Source organism: Halichoeres trimaculatus, unplaced genomic scaffold, assembly GCF_033239565.1.
Source record: "Halichoeres trimaculatus isolate MK-OKI-2021-1 unplaced genomic scaffold, fHalTri1.1 fHalTri1_scaffold_22, whole genome shotgun sequence".
NCBI classification, from domain to species: Eukaryota; Metazoa; Chordata; class Actinopteri; order Labriformes; family Labridae; genus Halichoeres; species Halichoeres trimaculatus.
Window position 1 is genome coordinate 15,137,347 of NW_027437200.1, and position 19,919 is coordinate 15,157,265.

Genomic DNA, 19,919 nt, shown 5'->3' on the forward strand with positions numbered 1-19,919 from the left:
TTCATGCTTGACGTGATTTCAGAGTGGAGGTGGTACCGAGCTGTCCTTCTTTGGTGCATTTCATCCCAGAGAAGACGAGGCCTGAAAGCTGTGCAAGCGAAAGCAGCACATACTCAATTATACAAGCACTGATGGAGCCGAGTGCTCATGCGTTTACCAGGCCTCTGTGGGTGCTCTGCTTTGTCCATTTTACCTTTATGTAGTCTGATTGTAAACATCTCTTTTGGAGCATTTACAATATAAGCCAGGATGTAGAGGCAAGAGTGAATGACAAGGAAAACTGATGAGCATGATAGCATAATTCAATATTACAGGTCGGTATACCTAACAACTTGAAGTATCAGCCATTCCACGTATGCCCTGTAATAGATTAGAGCACTTTTTTAGCCATCTGTATGCCTGGAAGCCTCAACTTTCTCAGTCCAGTAAATAAAACATCCGTGGAGTAAGCAGTAAATAATGTAAACACACAGAGGGAAGATGGAACCAGTACAGAAAGAGGAAATGGAGCGTTAAAAGGTGGCACATTTGTCAGGACTACCCTTGGGCTAAAAAGCCCATCCATCCCTTTCTGCTCTACCTTGTTCACAACACGTAATCTCTGCAGTCTCTGCAGAGTATTGGTGCTATCACTGCTCTCCAGCTTGGTTTAAACCCAGCAGGGAGACTCTTTGTGAAGATACACATTCAGATCCTTAGTATATGGATATATTCAACTTTGAGAAAGATATTTGCCACTTATGTTCCAGGATTAATTTTTACAACACGATGAGTTATTTTAGTTATAATATTCAATTTGTTAGGAATGCAACAAACCTACTTTTTAAATCCAATACCAGTACTGATACCCAGACTTTGGTATCTGACAATACCTGAGAGATGAGGATGAGGCTAGAAATTATGGTGTGGCAACTTCATGCTTCTCTAGCTTTAAAAATCAAAATGATCATCGATGAAATAAATTTCAGTGAGGATATTAAAATTTCACAGGATTACAAATGTGTTATGAGCAAATCTCCAAAACTAGACCGTGGTTGTAGTAAACACAGAAGATAGAGCAACCCTTCGTCAGCAATACCACGGTCTAACTTTTTGAGCCTATATGGGACTGATATCTAACACCAGGATCAGGTTAGTGTATCCCTAAAAAAAAAAAATGTTACGGTTATTCAAATATCTCAGTATTTTTGTGGAACAAACATGATTAGTTAGCACTTAACATTATGTGATGAGGGCGGTGTTTTCGTTCACAGCACTGTGAATCAGCTGGCTATAACAAACCTACTTTTTAAATCCAGTACTTGTACTGTAGTTTGGGGTCCCTTATCCAGGTCTACACTCCTTCTCACCCACTATGCTCTGCTTGTGAAAGACGCCTAGTGCTCACAGCCCAGCGTGGCTCCAAATCTCTAGCCAGACTCTTCTCCTCTGTTGTGCCCAAATGGTGGAATGAATTACCTAACTCTACACGATACACAGATTTTCTACTTTTAAGAGATGTCTGAAAACTCATCTGTTCAGGAAGCACTTCATCTGACCCTTCTCCACTTTGTCCTTAGGGGTAGAGTGAGTCACAGTCATGGAATTAGAGAACTTTATGACTGTGTGAAAACTATGTTAAAGCCTAGTTTAAGCCTTGCTCAACATGACTGTGTTCCCAGTAGCCACTGACACCTGCTTGATGATTGACAGGCTGTTTCCCCTCTGCAAAAAAAGTGAAATCCAATTAAGTATTTTTTTTATTATTATCAGTTAAAAATGTGCTTTAAGGTAAGAAAAAGTTAATTATATCAAGAAGTTAAATCTCATTTCAAGAAACTAGACGAGCACATTTCTCGTACCCCAATGACAGATTTTTTGTACTTGTTAAAGGAAATCAAGTCCTCATTCTTGTCTCTTTGTATGTTGAAATAAGGCATGTTTCTGGACTAGTCAGTTGAATATGGCTCATATCAAGCATAATACGATGATTCTTACTCACTTGATTAGATTTCAGTTTTTTGCAGTGCCAGAAACGTCAAATAAGAGTCAATGGAAGAATAAGCTGTTTGACATTGGCAGAGATTTGGCATTTTTTTACGGGAGCAACCCAGATACTCAGCTCTGCCGCTCATCTGTCCCACAAATGCGTGTTTTTCTCAAATGTGGTTTAATTTAAAAGGGAAATAATCAGGCCTTCTAACAGTGTAATATTTATTGCCCAAACAACAAAGAAATAATCCAACAAAACAATTTACCTTACTTTTTATGCTAATTTAGTTTGTATCGTAATGGTATCGAACCATTTACACAACTTAAATTGTCCTTCTTTTCATCTCTGTAAAAGTTTATTGTCACTGTTTGAAAAAGCAAAATGATGCAAAATCTATTTAGACTCAGCTAGAAAAATAACATTCAAGTTTCATTCTTCATTTTTGATTCAAGGTTTCACCTCAATGAAGAACCATCATGTGTATTTCTCATGGACATCTTTTTTCTACATGATTTTTTTCTTTTCTTTTTGAGCGTATGAAAGCTTTTGCTTCATTTTAAATTCCCATCATTGTGGTCATGACTGAGCTGCCATGGGTGTTTTTCTTTTTTCTTTTTTTATTAAAGGTCACATTTGTAGCTGTGTAAAAATGTCATTCAGCTCTGTTTGTTTATTATCTGTGTAATCTGCGTTCTGAGGCTGATAAAACAAGCAGTAAATATTTTACAGCCATCTTTGCTGCACATAAGAAGTGAAGCAGTTACCCGTGAAGTTTTTGTCTTTTATTTTACTCCGCTCCCAAAATGGTTTAATTAATTGGTGGAGAATTTGTAGCACAGCAGTGCTTAATGAGACAAGGAGCAGGGTTTACATTGCCTCATCCCCCTTTAAGAGGAAAAGAAAAGAGATTTCAGCTCGTGTTAATAGCTTTATATGCAGTACATTAAGTAAAACAACCACATGAATAAAGAATCCGTCTCTGGATCCAAACTGCAGAACCTCCTCTAAGTCACACGGTGCCCCATCCTGAGATGTGCTGAGTGCAGGTGATAATAATTCTTCGAACAGGTGCTGCACCATAAGCCCCAAGGCCAGGGGATGTGAATGATTAGTGGCACTCCCCCAAGATGCATTGCTCCTCTGTATTAAAACCAAACTCTGCTTTTTATTCCCTCCAGGGTTTATTAAGTGGGCCAGTTGCCATAGCGACGCTTTGGCAGGATATTGCCAGGATCAGGCATAATGGGTCTCCTGACGCAGTTCACTCTGCTCCTGTGGAAGAACTTCACTCTCCGGAAGAGACAAAAGGTACACTCACTCACGCTCACAAACCCGCCCCTCGCAAATCAAGCAAGATCTCCTTAAATTGGTCAGCAAAGCAGGGAAAACGAGGATATGGTCCCTGGGTTGTTTTATCAAGGGCGAGTAAGTTATTCATGGTGTGTGGGGGGTTAGGTAATAGGAGGGATTTACAATGAAGATTGTCTCCTATAGAAGTAAGCTGCCCTCAACTCTCCCACTGGAGAACAAGAACAATCTTAGCTTAATGCCAGCCAATTTGAAGTGTCACCTTCAATTTTTGGAGATCTATCCGCCGTGCACTTTTTGTCACATTGCCTGTATTTTAGTCCTAACAGAGGCCGACTGTGGCTTAATAGAAAAGGATTGGGAGTGACGAATGTTGAATGCTTTGTTTGAAGGGCATGTACTCTTCCTGGCTCATCCTCTGAACTCACTGTCAGCGCCTGTCCTCTGGGGTTTCATTGCAGTTTACCAAAGTGAACCAGCAACTTCAAGCCAGATAGTGCTGTCCAAGTCCTAACAAATAAAGGATAATGCTATTTTTAAATACATTGATATCAGTGCTGAGCCTGCTTTAAATGTTCAACATCAAAAACTTTGTTTTACTTTCAGGGCTTCAGATTTTATTCAGCTCACTCCTACTCGATGACTCTTTAATTTGCCTTGAAAATTGGTTCAAAAACACATTTTAAGAACTTTTAAAAGCTTTTCCTTTTTTTAAATTACAAGTGCTTTAACTTTGAAACTTTGTTGTAATTAGAAGCAACTGTCTTCAAACACTGAATAACACTTAAACGCTTGAGTCTTTAACTTTATTTGTTCTTCAGCAGAAGAGTAGGAAGCCAGGAAAAGTTTGGGAACAGACAGACGTTTCAGACCTTTGCGATGTTTTGACATATCTGGTCATATGCTTGTTAAGATTTTTGTTTTTGTCATGAAAGCCAGTGTGCATACTAAAGCAAGCTTTTTCTGACTGATTGCTTGGAGACAGACATGAAAAATGAAGTCACTTGATGACATTTCTAACCAGTTCATCTCAGTGTACTCACAGCTTTATTTCTTAGGTTCATAACCCTTTAATTATTTAGATCACAGCCAATGTGTTACTTGTTGGATTCAGAGGCTCTGCTGCTCAGAGGAGACAAATGAACAGCTGCTCTGTAGCTGCTACAGAGCTCTACAAGTTAATATGCAAACGTCTTTGGCCAAGGCTGGTAAAGAGATGGACAGACCAGACACTGGTCAGCCTGTCGTAGCAAACAAAACCCATATCTGAACTGTTTATGACGGCGGACAATGGCATAATTATTGAAATTTTAAACGTAAATGATCATTACTTTCTTACTCAAAATGAGCACATTTTACTTATTAGGTAAGGATCTTGGTAAGGACACTCAGATTAAATGTGGCCATTTTTGGTGGTAAAAAAACAAGCCTTTAAATCAACTTTGGATTCACAGGGGGGTAAGCCATAAACACAGGTATTGTCTTTGTCTTTGTATCCCAGTAGCTTCCTGTGGTTTGCAGTTAATGGAGTTCTGCAACTTAAACAAACATAACAAAAAACATCAAGCAAAGTAAAGTAAAAAGAAGTACTGTGTGATAAAAACAAATTGAAAAAACTTAAAGAACAGATAATGATGTTTACGCCCATGTGTGCTCCTCAAAGGTCAAGTTAAATAAGCAGCAGTTTGATAAGTCTTGAATGTGAGCTGTTTGTGCCAGAATGATAAACAAAAGGTTGTCTAATAAAATGCTGATTTTTCCTAACTGAAAGCAAAAATTAAAGAAACCAACTGGATAAAAAGTGTCAAACAAAGAGGCAAAATCCTCTTGTTGCCCAAATACACTAGATGCGTCAGTCTTTGGTCCGTCATGGCACTAGGTCAGATAGGTTTTAGATTCAAGTCAATGTGTCAACTCACATTGGATTTGCTCATTTGTGGTCTGGCTGCTTCCCTGCTCCAGCAGGTTGCAGCAGATACACTTCTTTTGTGGGATGCCAAAGCAGTGATGTATCAATTAATGGAACACAGATTGTGCAGAACAGGAAATTTGAATATTATCAAAATTATTCAGACATGTCAAAACCATAGACTGTTCAATTAATGGACGCAGTCTTCCTGATGTCACCCGTCTGTTTCTGAAACCAATTTATGAAGCAAATAGGCTAATGTGGCCATATTGGAAGTGCTGGGGGCTTTGTGTACAGCTATAGGACACCTGTCAGTCACGTGAGCTGAGCTGTGCCTCTGATTGGGTGAGCTCGCAATCTTAATAACCTCTCAACTGCTGAGTTAGAGAAAAAAATCACCCCCTGTACAGAGTGTGCAGATAGTGAAATTGGCGATTCAGACGTTTTTTGAACCGGGCTGTAAATGTGTTCCTGCTGTGAAAACATTGCGTTTTGGCTTGGTGTGTATGTGACGTCTGGTACTTCTGGAGCCAGCCTCTAGTGGACACTTAAGAAACAGCATTGTCTCATATTTTTAAACCAGAGGTTGCTGCTTGGTCAAAACCGGACTGTATTTAGCTTGACTATCACAACAAACAGCCATGGTGAGTGCAGCAATGCCAGGATTTAGGAGGTTTGAGTTTTAACAGCCCAACATAAATGAGGAGAGGCTTATCAGTAAAGTGGTATGTGCGGGAATTCCTTGGTCGTGTGACTCCAGCTGTCTGTACAGTCCTGCAACCGTCAGACTGAACATGCAGCCAGTGTGAGTAGAGGTTGTTAGTGGTGAATGATTTACAATTTCCATCACAATCTAACCAAAGAACAAACAAACAATTTCCAAACTAAGACCTACTTTAACACAAAATTTTATAAAGTTTAGAGATCAGATGTCAGAACTTTATAATACTCAGACTGCTCTGTAAGAAGTGGCAGCAGCAGGAGCCTGATGTCATCCATTAAGAGCAGCAATCCAGAGCCCTCACGTGCTTCAGCTCCTGATTCACCTGCACACACCCACACACACAGACTGCTTCTGGTGAGGTCACATGTCGCAGGAAGATAACAGTCACACTTTGTGTCATAACTTCATCTCAAGGGTCAGAGGGGGCTGTCGTCAAACCTGCTTAGCCTGATGAGTCATTATGGAGGCAGATATAGACGTAACAAAGAGCTGTGTGTGTGTGTGTGTGTGTGTGTGTGTGTAGGTGTGTGTGCACACTTTGATTTATACCCTCGCAGCACTGATGGGAGCCACATCCACCCACTTGTTTTGTTAGGGGTTCAAGAAACAGTGGTGTGTCTGTCGGGGAAGTAGAACAAAGGAGATCTTCACAGACGAACTCGGCTCTCGTCAGAGTTCATACTTTCTCGGAATAACTCAAGGCAAAGTCATTTGCAATTGTACTTCTTTGAATCTCGGAAATATTCTCCTTGTTAATTTTATCAACCAGCAGGAAGAACAGGGTGGTGTATTCTTTATTTATTAATTTTTTTTTTGTATGTGGAGGAAATGTTGGCCTACTTTGTCTCTGGAATATGCAAGCGGACAGTGGCAGTTTTGTGCGTGGAATGTGAGATATTTGGCAAACGTCAACATGAAATATTGTTATTAGACAAAACCAGGGGGAGTTGGCAAGGACAATGGTGCTTCTGGAGGGCTTGTGGAGGTTAATGACCAATTATATGAATGCCTCACCAAGCATTTTAAGGTTTTATAACGGGCATGAAACTGATTTTATGGTCCAGTATTTCACATAATTTCATAGGAGGAGATAATCTGTTCACAAAGACGCCGGTGTCCGACGGCAAGAGCCTGGGGAGCCAGACATCCAGAAAGTCCGCATGATCTGTGTGTTCCCTTTCCATGCTTTTTCTGTGGAATACATTATGATAATTCAGCTGCTCAGCAAAACTACATCCTCTCTGACACACACACACACACACACACACACACACACACACATACTGAGGGGAATTAAAGGGCTGATTTAGAAATTCCATCTAGTTGCTCTGGAATAAATGAAATGGGATCTTTTGTGATTTTCTCTCCCATAGTTCCCAGTGTATATAAACTTAGCACAATGAATCTTGTACAAATAAATGTAAATTCTGTTGATTTCTATTCCAATCAGAATCAGAATCAGAAAAAAATACTTTATTCATCAACAAGAGGCAATTAGGAGAACAAAGAGCAGCACATTAACAAAAACTGCTGGTAACAGTTATGAGATCAGAATAAATGAGTGACGTGACCTGTTATTATAATAAACCAAACTTTCACATCCCACCAAAATAAACTTTTTTGGAGGATATTGTTCTGAAATTTTGATAATAGTTTAATTCAGCTTGTGTTTTCATTTTAAAGATTTAACAAAGTGGTACCATATCCCCATGCTCACTATTTGTGAATCCCCCCCCCCCAAAAAAAAAAAAAAAAAAAAAAACTTTGTGGCACATTCAGCAAAAGATAACTATCATGCAAAACAACTTTTCCCCACATGAACATTTTCACAGCACAGAAAAAAAAGGAAAAAAAAGGGTACATGTAACTAAGTCAGTAAGTCACTAAGTCTCTGTCCGCTACACAGAGTTGTGCTCATTTGCGTGTGTGTGTGCATGCGTAGGGAAAAACTTTGCAGTGTGTGATACGGACTGCATACAAGAAATGTGAACATGACGATGTAGAGTGAGAATTGACACGTCAAATAAAAAAGAAAAAAAACATAAATCTGTTTAGGCTAAAAATAAAAAAGAGAATAGACCTAATCTATGAAAGAGGACACATTAAATTACTTATGAAGTGATCTTTCATGGTTTGGGTTTTCAGTTAGGTTTTGTGTCTTGTGTCTCTTGTGTTAATCCTAGTTATTCTTGTTGAGTGTTCTGAGTATCTTGTTTTTGTCTTTAGTTTGTGTTCCTTGTGGTTTTGATTTTGTGCTTGTCATATGTATGCCTTTTTGTGATTATGCTTAGTGCTTCTGTGTCTTTAATGTATTTAGTCTCTGTCTTGAGCTTCCCTGTGTTTGTTTAGTTCCCCTTGCGTTTCCCTGCTTGTTGATTCCTCCTCATGTGTTTCACTTGTGTCTTGTTTCACACCTGTGTTTATCACTCTCCTGTCTATATAGTCTGTGTGTTCCACGTGCTCTCTGTGCATTCATTGTTGCTGTCGCTATCATCGTCGTTTGTGGCTGTCCCCGTCTCGTGTGCTTGCAGTGAGTTTCTTAAAATGTTTCTGGTTTTGTTTCTTTTGTTAGAGTCCCTTGAGTTTTTGATTTTTTACTTTAGTTAAAATAAAAGTTTTGTTCTATCTACATCTGGGTCCTCCTCTCTTGTTTTCCTGGGATTCATGACAGATCTGGCTTTATAAAGAAAATCAAATTAACTTGTCTTGGGGGGGTTGGGTGTGTTTATTGGGGTGGCCCCCCAACATAATAGTAGGGGAAACACTGGTTGCACTTGCTTGCAGTCAGTAACCCTTTCATATTTGGAATATTAGCAGTAATCTAGTTGCGCAAGGGCCGTGTAAACACCAATACCCTTTTGAAAAACTGGAATATCCTCATATCCCGGTTTAAAAAAAAAAAAAAAAAAATTCCCCTCGGGTTACTCCTTTTCTAAACCAACTATTTGGTCATGTACGCACCTAATGGGATATCCCTATTAAAAGGAAAATTGATTTGTGTTCTGCGCATGATCTGTTGAGTACAGGAAGTCTGCCGTGCTGCTGTTGCTATGGATGGATGGATTCAGTAAAAAGAAGTGGAAATAACGCACACTGTGTCATGATGTCGACTTGTCTTTGTGTTGCTGTTCTGATCGGTGTACCATGTAAACTTCCTAATGTTTCAGAAACCGGAATATTGACCTTAACCCAAATATTGACTGCACGTTATCATTGCCACTGATGTGGCCAACTTAGACTCAAAAAGCTCTCCCTATGACTGACTTGTTCACATTTCTGCCAAGAGGCGTTTTTACAACAAAGAGATAATCTACCAAACACAAATCGTCTTGAATTTTGTGCTAAGTTTATACATCAGACTAAATTTATCCTGGGCACTATCTCCTCGATATGCTACTGCAAAGAGCTTACTTTAATCAATGAGGTTGCTGTATTGACGTGATGCACCAACAATGTCATTCAATCATTCATTTTCCACCTTTTATCCTGTTCAGGGTCACAGAAGGCTGTAGCCTATCCTAGCTGACAGAATAAATTATCATAATTATGTATTTTCTTCACCTCTACCTGCTCTTTAGATTAGTCATAAAAACAACAACCTCAGTATCAACGCCTTCTCTTATTGTTTCTGCTCATATGTCAAATCAAATTCGCCATCTCACCATGTTCCTGGAAGAAGCAGCAGACCGGAGTTTCTAAACAGGTCACTTCACCAGACATGATCTAAGGGGGTGAGTTTTCAGGCGGATGGGGTCAGCTGAGGTTAGCAAGGAGGGCTCATGGGTTCGTCGAGTGATGGTGCACCAAGGGATGCATAAAAGCTTACATGGAGAACAGTGGGGGGGTTCAAGAGTCAAGGAAGGATGAGCTGCTGTGTTGAATAAAACCTCCTGTAGAACGCAGGGTTGATGGAGTGAAAATCTACTTCTCTACAAATGTTTCCGCTTTTTTCGAGGCGCACGTTTTGTTGAATTATGCATAGAGCAGCTGCTGCAGTAAGAATAAAGCATGTAGGTGTGTTTTCTAAATGTGGAGCCTTGAACCTGTTTTAACCTAAGGTGTTTCAGAAATAACCTCCTCACTCTAAGGTCTTGGTACTTTGTCTCTTGAACATCCCTCACGGCAAACTAAGGGGAAAAAAAATATGAGGAAAAAAAAAAACCTACGAACAAGTAAAGCCTTGAGGTTATCCATTTGTGCTTTGTAGGATTCTCTTTTCACCCATTCCCTGAGGTTAAAATAAAAGCCTGGCGTGTCACATGGGGCGCTACCTGCTGGCAGGTACTAAAGTGGTTGTATTGAAGCGAAGGAAGCGGTTGGTGCTCTTCATCCAGAAGAGGATTAAATGTGGCGAGGAGATGATAAGGAGTGTGGGATAGCTTTGGCTTGGGGAATCACAAGCTGAGGTTGCTCTCTCAATCCTGTGAGAGCCTGGAGTAGGAGCACCACTAAGAGGGGAATGTGGATGTGTACCTCTGTTATGAACACACTCACACGACTATGCATGGTTTTATTTGTCTGTTGACTAGACTGCAGATCTGATCTTTGACCCCTGAAGTGTTCCTCTCTGTGATCCAGAGACATTTCTAACAAACAAATACAGAAATAAGCTCATAATCTTCTCTTTGCAGGTGCGGCTGGTCATTGAAGTGATATGGCCTCTATTTCTCTTCTTCATACTGGTGTGGGTGCGCACTACCACCGACCTAATCTACAAAGGACAATGTAAGTACCCCAAAGTTAATGTTTGAGTAACATATAATGCATCCAGGAAGTTATAAGCCAGTCTTTTATTTCTATACTTCAAAACATCAGTGTGTTTGCTGTGCAGCTGGGTAAATGCAGACTGTAAGCACTCATCTCTATTCCTCCAGGCCACTACCCAAACAAAGCCATGCCATCGGCTGGCGTTCTGCCCTGGCTTCAAGGGATGGTGTGTAACATCGACAATCCCTGTTTGAACTACCCAACGCCAGGGGAGACACCAGGCCAAGTCAACAACTTCAACAACTCCATGTGAGCACTGGACGCTTCCTCTGCTGTCTTTTATGAGCTTATTCAAGAATATCAGAGTGAATACTTTCAATCTATAAGTGAGGACCAGGATTTTAGAATGGGGTGTGATGTGGTTTCTGTTTGTGGCAGATTTGGTGTAAAAAGGTGTTTTTCAACCAGAAGGTCAAGGAACTTTTCACTTTTGGTAAAAGATTCCCAGGAACTAGATGGTTCCTTTGGCCCATTGTTTTTTTCCTGAGAAAACCTAAGCTGATGATGTTAATCAGGCCAGTTGTGTAGATTTGTTGATACCTTAAAGCAAAGGTGTCAATTAACAAAGCAAAAATACTTTGTTACCTTACTTAAGTGGAAGTTTTGGATATCTATACTTTACTGGAGAAGTTACTTTTTAGCTGACTTTTTGCTTCTACTCTTTACATTTTCAGACAAATATCTGTACTCTTTCCTTCCTACGTTTTAAGAAATAGTCTCGTCACTCCTGTTTCCTTTCGGCTTGGAAAAAAAAAGGACACACAAACACATACACAAAAAATAAAAACCTATCCAGATAAATTGCACCATTCAGACAGAATGAGTTGGACTGTGGTTGGATGAGAGGTGCTTGAATTGGAATAATAAGGCAGTGAAGTTCTCTCTTGAAACATTTATTCAACCATCGCCAGGTGAACACAATGTGCATCATGACAGTCATTTAACTTGAAGAAGACCCAGTGCCATACTCTGCTGGCACAAAACAGGAAACAGCGCCTTCTAATTATGGTGGCTGTTATGGGGGAAAAAAAATTAGGAAATCCTCCACAGTAACCCTAAATTACTCATGCATTGGTCTGGCACTATGTGGAAAATGAAATTCATTTGGCTGAGTGCTCCCCAATATAATCATAGGGGAAACACTGCGGGTGTTGTGGTAGTATCAAAATAAAGTAATCAAACATTTTGGCTAGCCTTGATTAGTTTAAAGCAATCTGCCTTCCTGTTAAGTGTTGGTCAAAACCAGCTACTTCAAATTTTTTTACATTAACATTTTAAAGAAAATGAAAATTTCATTGGTCATTATGGCCTTAAGAGTGCGCTTTCAGCCCCTGTGGTGCGGCCTAAGATTTTGTCCTTAACTCTTTCACTGCCATTGATGTACATAGACGTCATTTCAGTGCGGAACGTTGCCCGCTAAAGAACAGAAAAAGGTAAAGACAATCTTTTTTTTGATGAAAAAAGAGAGTCTACTCTTTATTTCGGTAGTTTCTGTGTTTACCGAGTCATAGAACTCAATATTCTGTGGGTCTTGAAAGATAGGTAAAAATGCGCTAAAACGGCTGGCAGTGAATGAGTTAATGGCATTTTTTCCCCTTTTATTACTTATACTTCTATACTTTAAGTAGTTTCAGAACCCATACTTTTACACTTTTACTTAAGTAAAAAGCTGAAGTCCATACTTAAACTTCTACAAAAGTCTTTTTAAACCTTACTATCTTTACTTCTACTTGAGCAATGAATGTGAATACTTTTGACACCTCTGCTTGAAAGCAGTTGTGAACTTTGAAGTGTAGTTTCATAAAGTTTTCAAACTGTTTTTTTTTTTATCTCTGCAGGTATCTGATCAGGGGGCAGCTCACAATCTGATTTATATTTAAAAAAATTAACTATAGCAGTAAATCTGGTTATTTAACTCAAGCCAGGCATCATTTTGATCTACCCAACTTTCTAAAATGCTCTGGAGCTCTAAAGTCTATCCACCCTTGAAGCGGGTTGTCTTCTCTCTTTGAAGACAAACTTGATGAAAAACATTAACTTTTGAAAAATGTGCACCATAAAGTTATTTTGGAAAACTGAAAGAAAGCACATTGGATGAAACCAAAGAACACCTCTTTTGGAAGTTTATATTTTTATATAATCACAGTTCTTTGATGGTATCAAAGACACATTTGTTTGTGTGTCACCCATATTGTATATACAGTCATCTCTCTGCTATTAACTGTGAAGCTGAGACTCGCCAGAAAAAAAACCAGATAAATGGATGCTTCTCCAAGAATTTGGAATATCAAGAAGTTTTTGGATCATTCCATTTCAGTTTTGATCAAAGTACACAGTTGATACTTGTGTTTATCATCAGACCTTAAGCTGGAAGTTGTTCATTGCTAGGTCCTAGTTGAAAACTGTGTTGTCCATTGTTCAGAGACACCATCGGAGCACAGCTGATTTCTGTTTTCTTGACATTTATGAATCATGTTTCTTCTTGTGTCTTCTTTTGTTGTGAACCAGAGTCTCTGGGGTGTTGATAGAGCTGCAAACCCTCGTGGTGGACAGATCCGTGCTCAGCAAGGCTCAGCTGATGGCGGATGACATTGAGCAGTGGTCTACAGTCCTGTCACAGTCAGACCCCAGTAACGGTAAGAGAGTTTGAAGACTGGCTTCACATTTTTTAACACTGTAAAAGAGAAACAAATTTAAAGTATGGATCGGTCTCCCAGAAAACAATGCATGATTGCTTTTCTAAAATAATTGGTCTATAGCAGCTCGAACAGCAATCCTTCTGCTGTGACTTTATTAAGTACTCTCCATCAAAGAAAGTATCCCCTTCATGTGGATGACAACTTGGAGGATTTGTTATTCCCCTTTATCCCTCCAAAACAATGGCGCCATTATTTATGATGCAATTTGCCATGCAGACTGACAGATCGTTTGTCTTGATAACTTGCTGCTTTGCATTAGGCTCATTTAGCCTGATGATATTCAGATTTTCATATGGTGCCTAATTTGCAAAAAGACAAAGAGGGGGATGGTTGGGGGGGGTCTGGTGCTCAGCAAACGGCGTGTCGTCCATTTGCATTTTGGGGTCGCTGGCTTGTAATATGCAAGATTAAATCCATCAAAGATCCAAGCCTGGGCGTAATTAACGGCGTTCTCTGTCGGAGGAGCGAACACAAAAGGTCAGGAACAAGAATGGGGAATAGAGTGGTATCAAAAGAGGAGCATGGCAAAGGCGATTGTGTTGTCCTTTCTTTTTTTTCTGTTATTACCAAGAGTTGATTAAAAGACTCGGGTGGTCACTTCAATCAGAGACGAGTTGTTCAGGAAGAGCAGAGAGCATGTCGGGACACATAATCTGACCCTCTTGATTCAGCAGCAAACCTGGGGAGCATGATAATGCTTTTAAGCATTGTCTGGAGTGTGAGCAGCGTTATTCTTTCCAAACAATGTCAAATGATTGTTTTTCCCAAACAGACATTCTTATTGAACATCAGTTAACTCAATATAAGTCACTTCCTCACCCTCATCCCTTTCATTGGCCGTCTTTCATGTATTACATTCACTTAAGGACTAATCTAATTAAATTACACAACCCCTTCATCATCTCACCAGCTCAGAGTGGGATCATAGAAGATACACACCACCAATAGATACAGTATGAGTGGGATCCCAGCCACCATGATAGCTTTTTAACCCGGCCCTCCTAATATCTGTGGGCAGCTAATCAGGTGAAAATAGCTGTTTAATAATCTGCTGCATGTTGAGCAACAAATAGTCCCCTCTCACACTCTTATGTGTGTGTGTGACTCGAGTGTTTAACCCTCATTTGCATCATTTAAGGATTTAATTGCAGCAGTCATCTAAAAGGCATAATTTAAGCTCAGAATCATCGGTTAGTCTGATTAACATGTAACACAAAACGAGAATTCAGAAAAAAATACTGGAACATTTGTTGGTATGCTTAAAAAAATGTCAAATTCAGTCTTTGCCGACAGACTTACGATGTCACGCACAGAATCCTTAATTCTGAATTGTGTGCCTCACTTGAACGGACCATGAGGTGCTTTTAAGTGATCTTGAAAAGTTTTCCTTCAAGATATATGCTTGATCATAATCCACAATTTAAAATAAGATTATCTGCACTAAAGAAGGTTATTTCTTAAATGCTATTTAAATGCTATATTATGGACATGTCTCAGAGCAATGACTTAATGATTCTTGGCCAGGTGGCATATAACTTTGTGAATGTCCACATTTTGTCTTTTGGGGTCAAACGGACCCGTTTTACTGTGATTTTAAGCATATAGTACAAATTGTCATCAACTCTGTGTTACACATGTAGTCTGACTTCAGTCCAACTCATTCCCCCAATTTTTCCCCTCTTTTGGAATTTAGGGCCTCAAGACCTTGTTTACAAAGAAAAAAAGACAGCTGTTTTTTTATGAAAAAATATTTCACATGGAGTCAAAATGACCCCAGGACAACACAAGGGTTAAAAAAGTAAGAAAATACAGAAATTATCACAGCCAGTCCTGAGACAGGCAAACTTTTGTAAAACTTTAAGTAATATAACAACTCTTTTATTTTTTTGAAAAGATGCTTAGAGGATGACCTGTTTTAATTGCACTCCCTCGCCACCTTGTGGTCTGGCGTCTCGACACACTGTTGTAAATTACTTTTAGCCAGTTTGTTTTCGGAATTAAAATGGAGATCGAATCGAAATAAATTGTGTTTGTTCAAGACAACTTTTAACTGGATACAACGCGCCAAGGTAAGGGACTTGATAGTACAGTAACGTAGCGCTGCTGTTTGAAACGTGACAACGAGCTTAGTTAGCGACATCGCAATAGCTATGTTCTGCCAGTCATCTACCAATCCGAGCTAATGTAACCTCACTTTTCATTTTATTTATAGACTCAAGTTTGAACAGACCACTGTAGAATAACTGCTTACTGTGGGTTGGAATGAACATTATCACAAAAAGTTTAGCCCCTGTGTTATAGAGTGATACAGCCCGAGCTAAAGGCTAATTAGCCTTTAGCTTGGGCTGTATCACTCTCCCGTTTAGCCTTCCTCTGCTTTTCTGTCCTTTTTCTGTCAGTTAGGCTCCTGTGTCCACCACCACTACAAAATTAATCACAGAAATCATTTTTAGCAGGGAAAAACACAGATCTCTGCCAGCAATATTGGTTCTGATAATCTTATTTTAAAGTGTGGATTACAATCAGGCATATATCTAGAAAGAAGTGGAGTGAAGTGTTGTTTTTTTGTGGACTTTTGCCTTCAATCAGAGAGGATAAGACAGTGAATCGAGCAGCAAACAGGGCAAGAATGGGGAATGACATATGGGAAACAGGCCACAGGCCAGATCCAAACCCAGTCCACCCCAGCTCGAGGGTGAACCTCATGGGGCGCCACCCAGACCACTGGACCATCTGTGTCCCATGTTAATGCTCACTTTCTAAGATTATCTTTAATTCTGCTTGTATTCTTCCCTTACACTCTGCTTTATTGCCAACCATCATCTTGAAATAAGCATCATACAATAGCCACTTTTTTTTTACCCCTAATACAGGACCTCCTCTTTTCTTTTCTCGACATGTTTCAAAAATGCAGATTCTGAAATATGTCGTTGCTATCTGCTGAAATCCTGGTACGGGTTTTTTTTTTTTTTTATAGATTTGATCATTGTCTCTTTAGGCTGGTATAAAAATGTACTCAGTAGCTGCAGGACAGTGATCCTGAAGACAGATTTCATCTTTATCCTTGTCCTTTCAACAACAGAATGAATCCTCTGGTGCTTCGTTAAACCAGCCTTCCATGGCAGTGGAGGAGCTGCTGTCCTATTAGTTACACAACAGGCTCTCCTCCATGGTTGGCGTAGGTGTCTATTTGGCCAAATGACACAAGTCTCACATGTGTTTCTACATGCACCTAGTCCTCATTTGGGAACTGGGGTGGAAATGCTGGAGGATGGCTGCAAGGTTGAGTGGAAAATGAGAGAAATGTGAAGGCAAAGGGAGGAGGATGAAGGGTTAAAATTGTCATTCTTGTTTCCTCTTTAATTGCATTGTATTTAAATTTTGTGGGGGTTTTTTGTCCTGTAAAGTAACAAATTCTCTTTTATTTTCTTCAAGCTCAACCAGTGATCTTGAGGACTGTACTCAGAGACAACGAAACTTTCTCATCTCATCTTCAAGACAATTTGTCCGTGCCACCAGCAGTGATCGAAAGCCTCCTCAACTCACGGATAAAACTCAACCCAGTGAGTGTAATTCCTCTTCTTTTCTCACATCCTAAAAGCAGTGCACACAAACCTCCTGCCTCCTTTTTTAAATGAAAGAATTTAAATGTGACTAAAATGTTTGAATGTGCCAAGAGTGTTGCTCTTGAACAGTTAAAACTAAAATGTCCCGGCCAAGAACTGCCTGTGGGACTCTTTGTCTTGATGGTCGTAATCAAAGCAAACTGAAGTATTCCAGACGTTTGAAACTGCCTTCAGAAGGTAATTTAGAATGAAACGCGCAACGGCAATAAGCCTGTCTTGTCTCTAAATGTTCCCCAACTGATACTGCTGTATGTACTGAGTGATATCAGATGAGCTGCGAGGAGGTAATTATGCTTTACTGACACTGACAAGGATGCTTAAATACAATGTGCGCTGATTAAAAGATCCCCGCAGTGTCTGATTGGTTCTGATGGTTGCAGTGGGCTTTGCTGCAGACAGTGATGTGCTCAGAAAGAGAAAGTTGGAAGCCATTCTTTGTCTGCGAGTCTGTCTGGTCTCATTCTGGTGTGATTCATTATGTGTGTATGCATCTGTGAGTGTGTCACTGTTTTTACTGCCAAAAGTTTCACTGTCTGTGTTTTTGCATTCATGGAGTCCTGTGTGACAACTTCTGATTTTGAAATGTAATTTTGCATAAATGTGCCACAGCACAACATAACACATAAATAAATCATGCAACTTGGATCCAAAGTCCTCTTGTTTGTGAACTTCTCTAAAAAAATTATTTATCTTCTTTTTTTTTTCTTTTTTTCAGATGTCAGGCATTGCACGGCCAGCCAGCCTGAGGAGCATCCTGTGTGAGGGGACAGATCTGGATCAGTATGTCCAATTTAGCAGCCAAGTCGAAAAGGAGGCTTTTCAAAACGTCAGCTGCTCCCTCACTCCCCAGCAGCTGACTAACACCCAGCGAGTTCTCCTGCAGAACTTGAATGGAAGGAAAGTTCTTTCAGAGGTGAGCTTTCCCTCATCCAAAAACCCTCACACGCTGCTCTCTGATTTAAGTTTGATTATGGTTAAAGTTTGGACATGAGACACCAAACCCAGTCAGACCCATTAGGTTAAATTATTGAGGCTATATGTTTTCTCTAACTGTCCTCATGATCACACTGCAGTTGAATCCATGCTATCATGTTTTCATTGAATCACCCTCATTTGGCGTCTTTTCAAATCACTATGATTTCACTGACAGAGCTTGTACTAACTTTGTGGATTTAAAGTGTCTATGATGTCTCTGCTTCAGCCATAGAGGAATAACAAGGCCTGAGTTTGTCCAACAAAAAGCTACATTATTTATTTTTTGCTTTAACTGAGACAATAATCGCATTTCCATTACACCTAGAATTGTGCTAAACCTAAATATTGCAATAAAAAATGGTAATGGAAACACCAAAATTTTGAAAAATTGCTTAAATTTTAAGAAGAATTTTAAGCTCTCACTAGCTGTTTTTTCAGAAGCTTAGACTGTATAATTAATGGACATAGTCTTCTTGACGTCACTTGTCTGTTTCTGAAACTGATTTTTGAAGCAGATCGGCTATCATGGCCATACTGGGAGTAAGGAGGGCTTCGAGTACAGCTATAGGGAGCCTGTCAGTCACATGAGCTAAGCTAAGATGTGCTTCTGATTGGGATCTTAATATCCTCTAAATTGCAGAGCTGGAAAAAAATCACCCCTGTACAGTCGGTGTTGATAGTAAAATTAGAGATCCAGGCAGGAGACGTTTTTTGAACCAGGCTGTAAATAGGTTAATTTCTGCTGTGAAAATGTCTTTTTTTGTCTTTGTGTGTATGTGACTTCTGCTACTTCCGGGGCCAGCCACAAGCAGACCTTCGAAAAACAGCAGATTTATCATTGTCTCATATTCTTAGACTGCCTGAACTAACACTACACTTGATGTTCCAGTATTTAAACACCCCCTGACTCTGTGTGTCCACAACATCAGCAACAACAGTGACACAATTAAAATGACAGTTTTGGCCTTTAAAATGTTTGGGGTATCCATGGTTATGGCCATTTACAGTCCCCCCTCTTTCTTCCAACATTTGATTTTACTCAAGTTGAGCACGCCTAGTCGTAATGGAAACCCGGGCAACTTTAAAGAAACTTCAGAAATATCACTTTTACTTTGCAAAAAATGCAATGGAAACGCAGCTATTGTTAGATTGTCACTGTTATTTTTGACAAGTTATTAAAGTATGGTGGGAAAAATGTATTATGGTATATTTAGCTGAATAAAACTCTTATCAAGATGTGATGATTGTTTAATTAACCACTGTTTAATTTTGGCCATAATATGCACACAATAGAACACGGTTGACATATTGGACTTGTGACCATGGATTTGCTGCCGTTGAGCCCACTAGTGACAAAAACAAGACATGTCCTTGGCCTTGTGCTATCAAAATGTCTCACTGGGAGTCAAAGTGGCACTTCCACTGTGGCTGCCTCTCCCTCACAGCGCTCCATCACCTTCCAGCTTGTCTGACAAGTTTGTCCGGCAGTGACTAAGTCTACGCCTGTCTTTCAGTGTAGCTCAGGAGCTGATGAATCTCACTCAGACACTAGCTTCCAAAGCTGCTGTGAGACTGATCTGAGGGGACGAGCTTGACCTCAATGACCTGGTACCAAAAGAATCAAACTTCCTTGTAGGGTGCAAAAGCTTTTAACGATTGAGTTTAAAAATGTTGAATGTAGTCCTTTTGGAAAATATATCTCCGAGGTCTTGTCAGTGTTGTTTTTGGTATGCCAGAATGAGCCGTGTAATCGTTTTTCCTTGGCAGTTTTTATACGGGAGTTATTTATTTTCTTGAATTGAGAAATTAATTTGAAATGCCAACAGAGCAGCACAAGGTAACGTCCAACATTGACATTTTTCTAATTACTGATAGATAATACAAAAACGGTCCTTAGTACAATTTGTATGATCTTTCATTCCTGCAGGAAATTAAATTC

General features: G+C 39.7%; 1 protein-coding gene across 1 annotated transcript in view; it reads left to right on the plus strand.

The window, feature by feature from the left end:
• The window catches only part of LOC141811163 (phospholipid-transporting ATPase ABCA1), a 262,749-nt gene that overhangs the window by 38,276 nt on the left and 204,554 nt on the right, over window positions 1-19,919 (plus strand). The window contains exons 2-7 of the mRNA XM_074699107.1: window positions 3,151-3,280; window positions 10,545-10,638; window positions 10,788-10,929; window positions 13,189-13,316; window positions 16,815-16,942; window positions 17,721-17,918. Of these exons, the coding sequence (XP_074555208.1) occupies window positions 3,215-3,280; window positions 10,545-10,638; window positions 10,788-10,929; window positions 13,189-13,316; window positions 16,815-16,942; window positions 17,721-17,918 (756 nt within the window). The 5' untranslated portion in view covers window positions 3,151-3,214. The remainder of the gene's footprint in view (window positions 1-3,150; window positions 3,281-10,544; window positions 10,639-10,787; window positions 10,930-13,188; window positions 13,317-16,814; window positions 16,943-17,720; window positions 17,919-19,919) is intronic.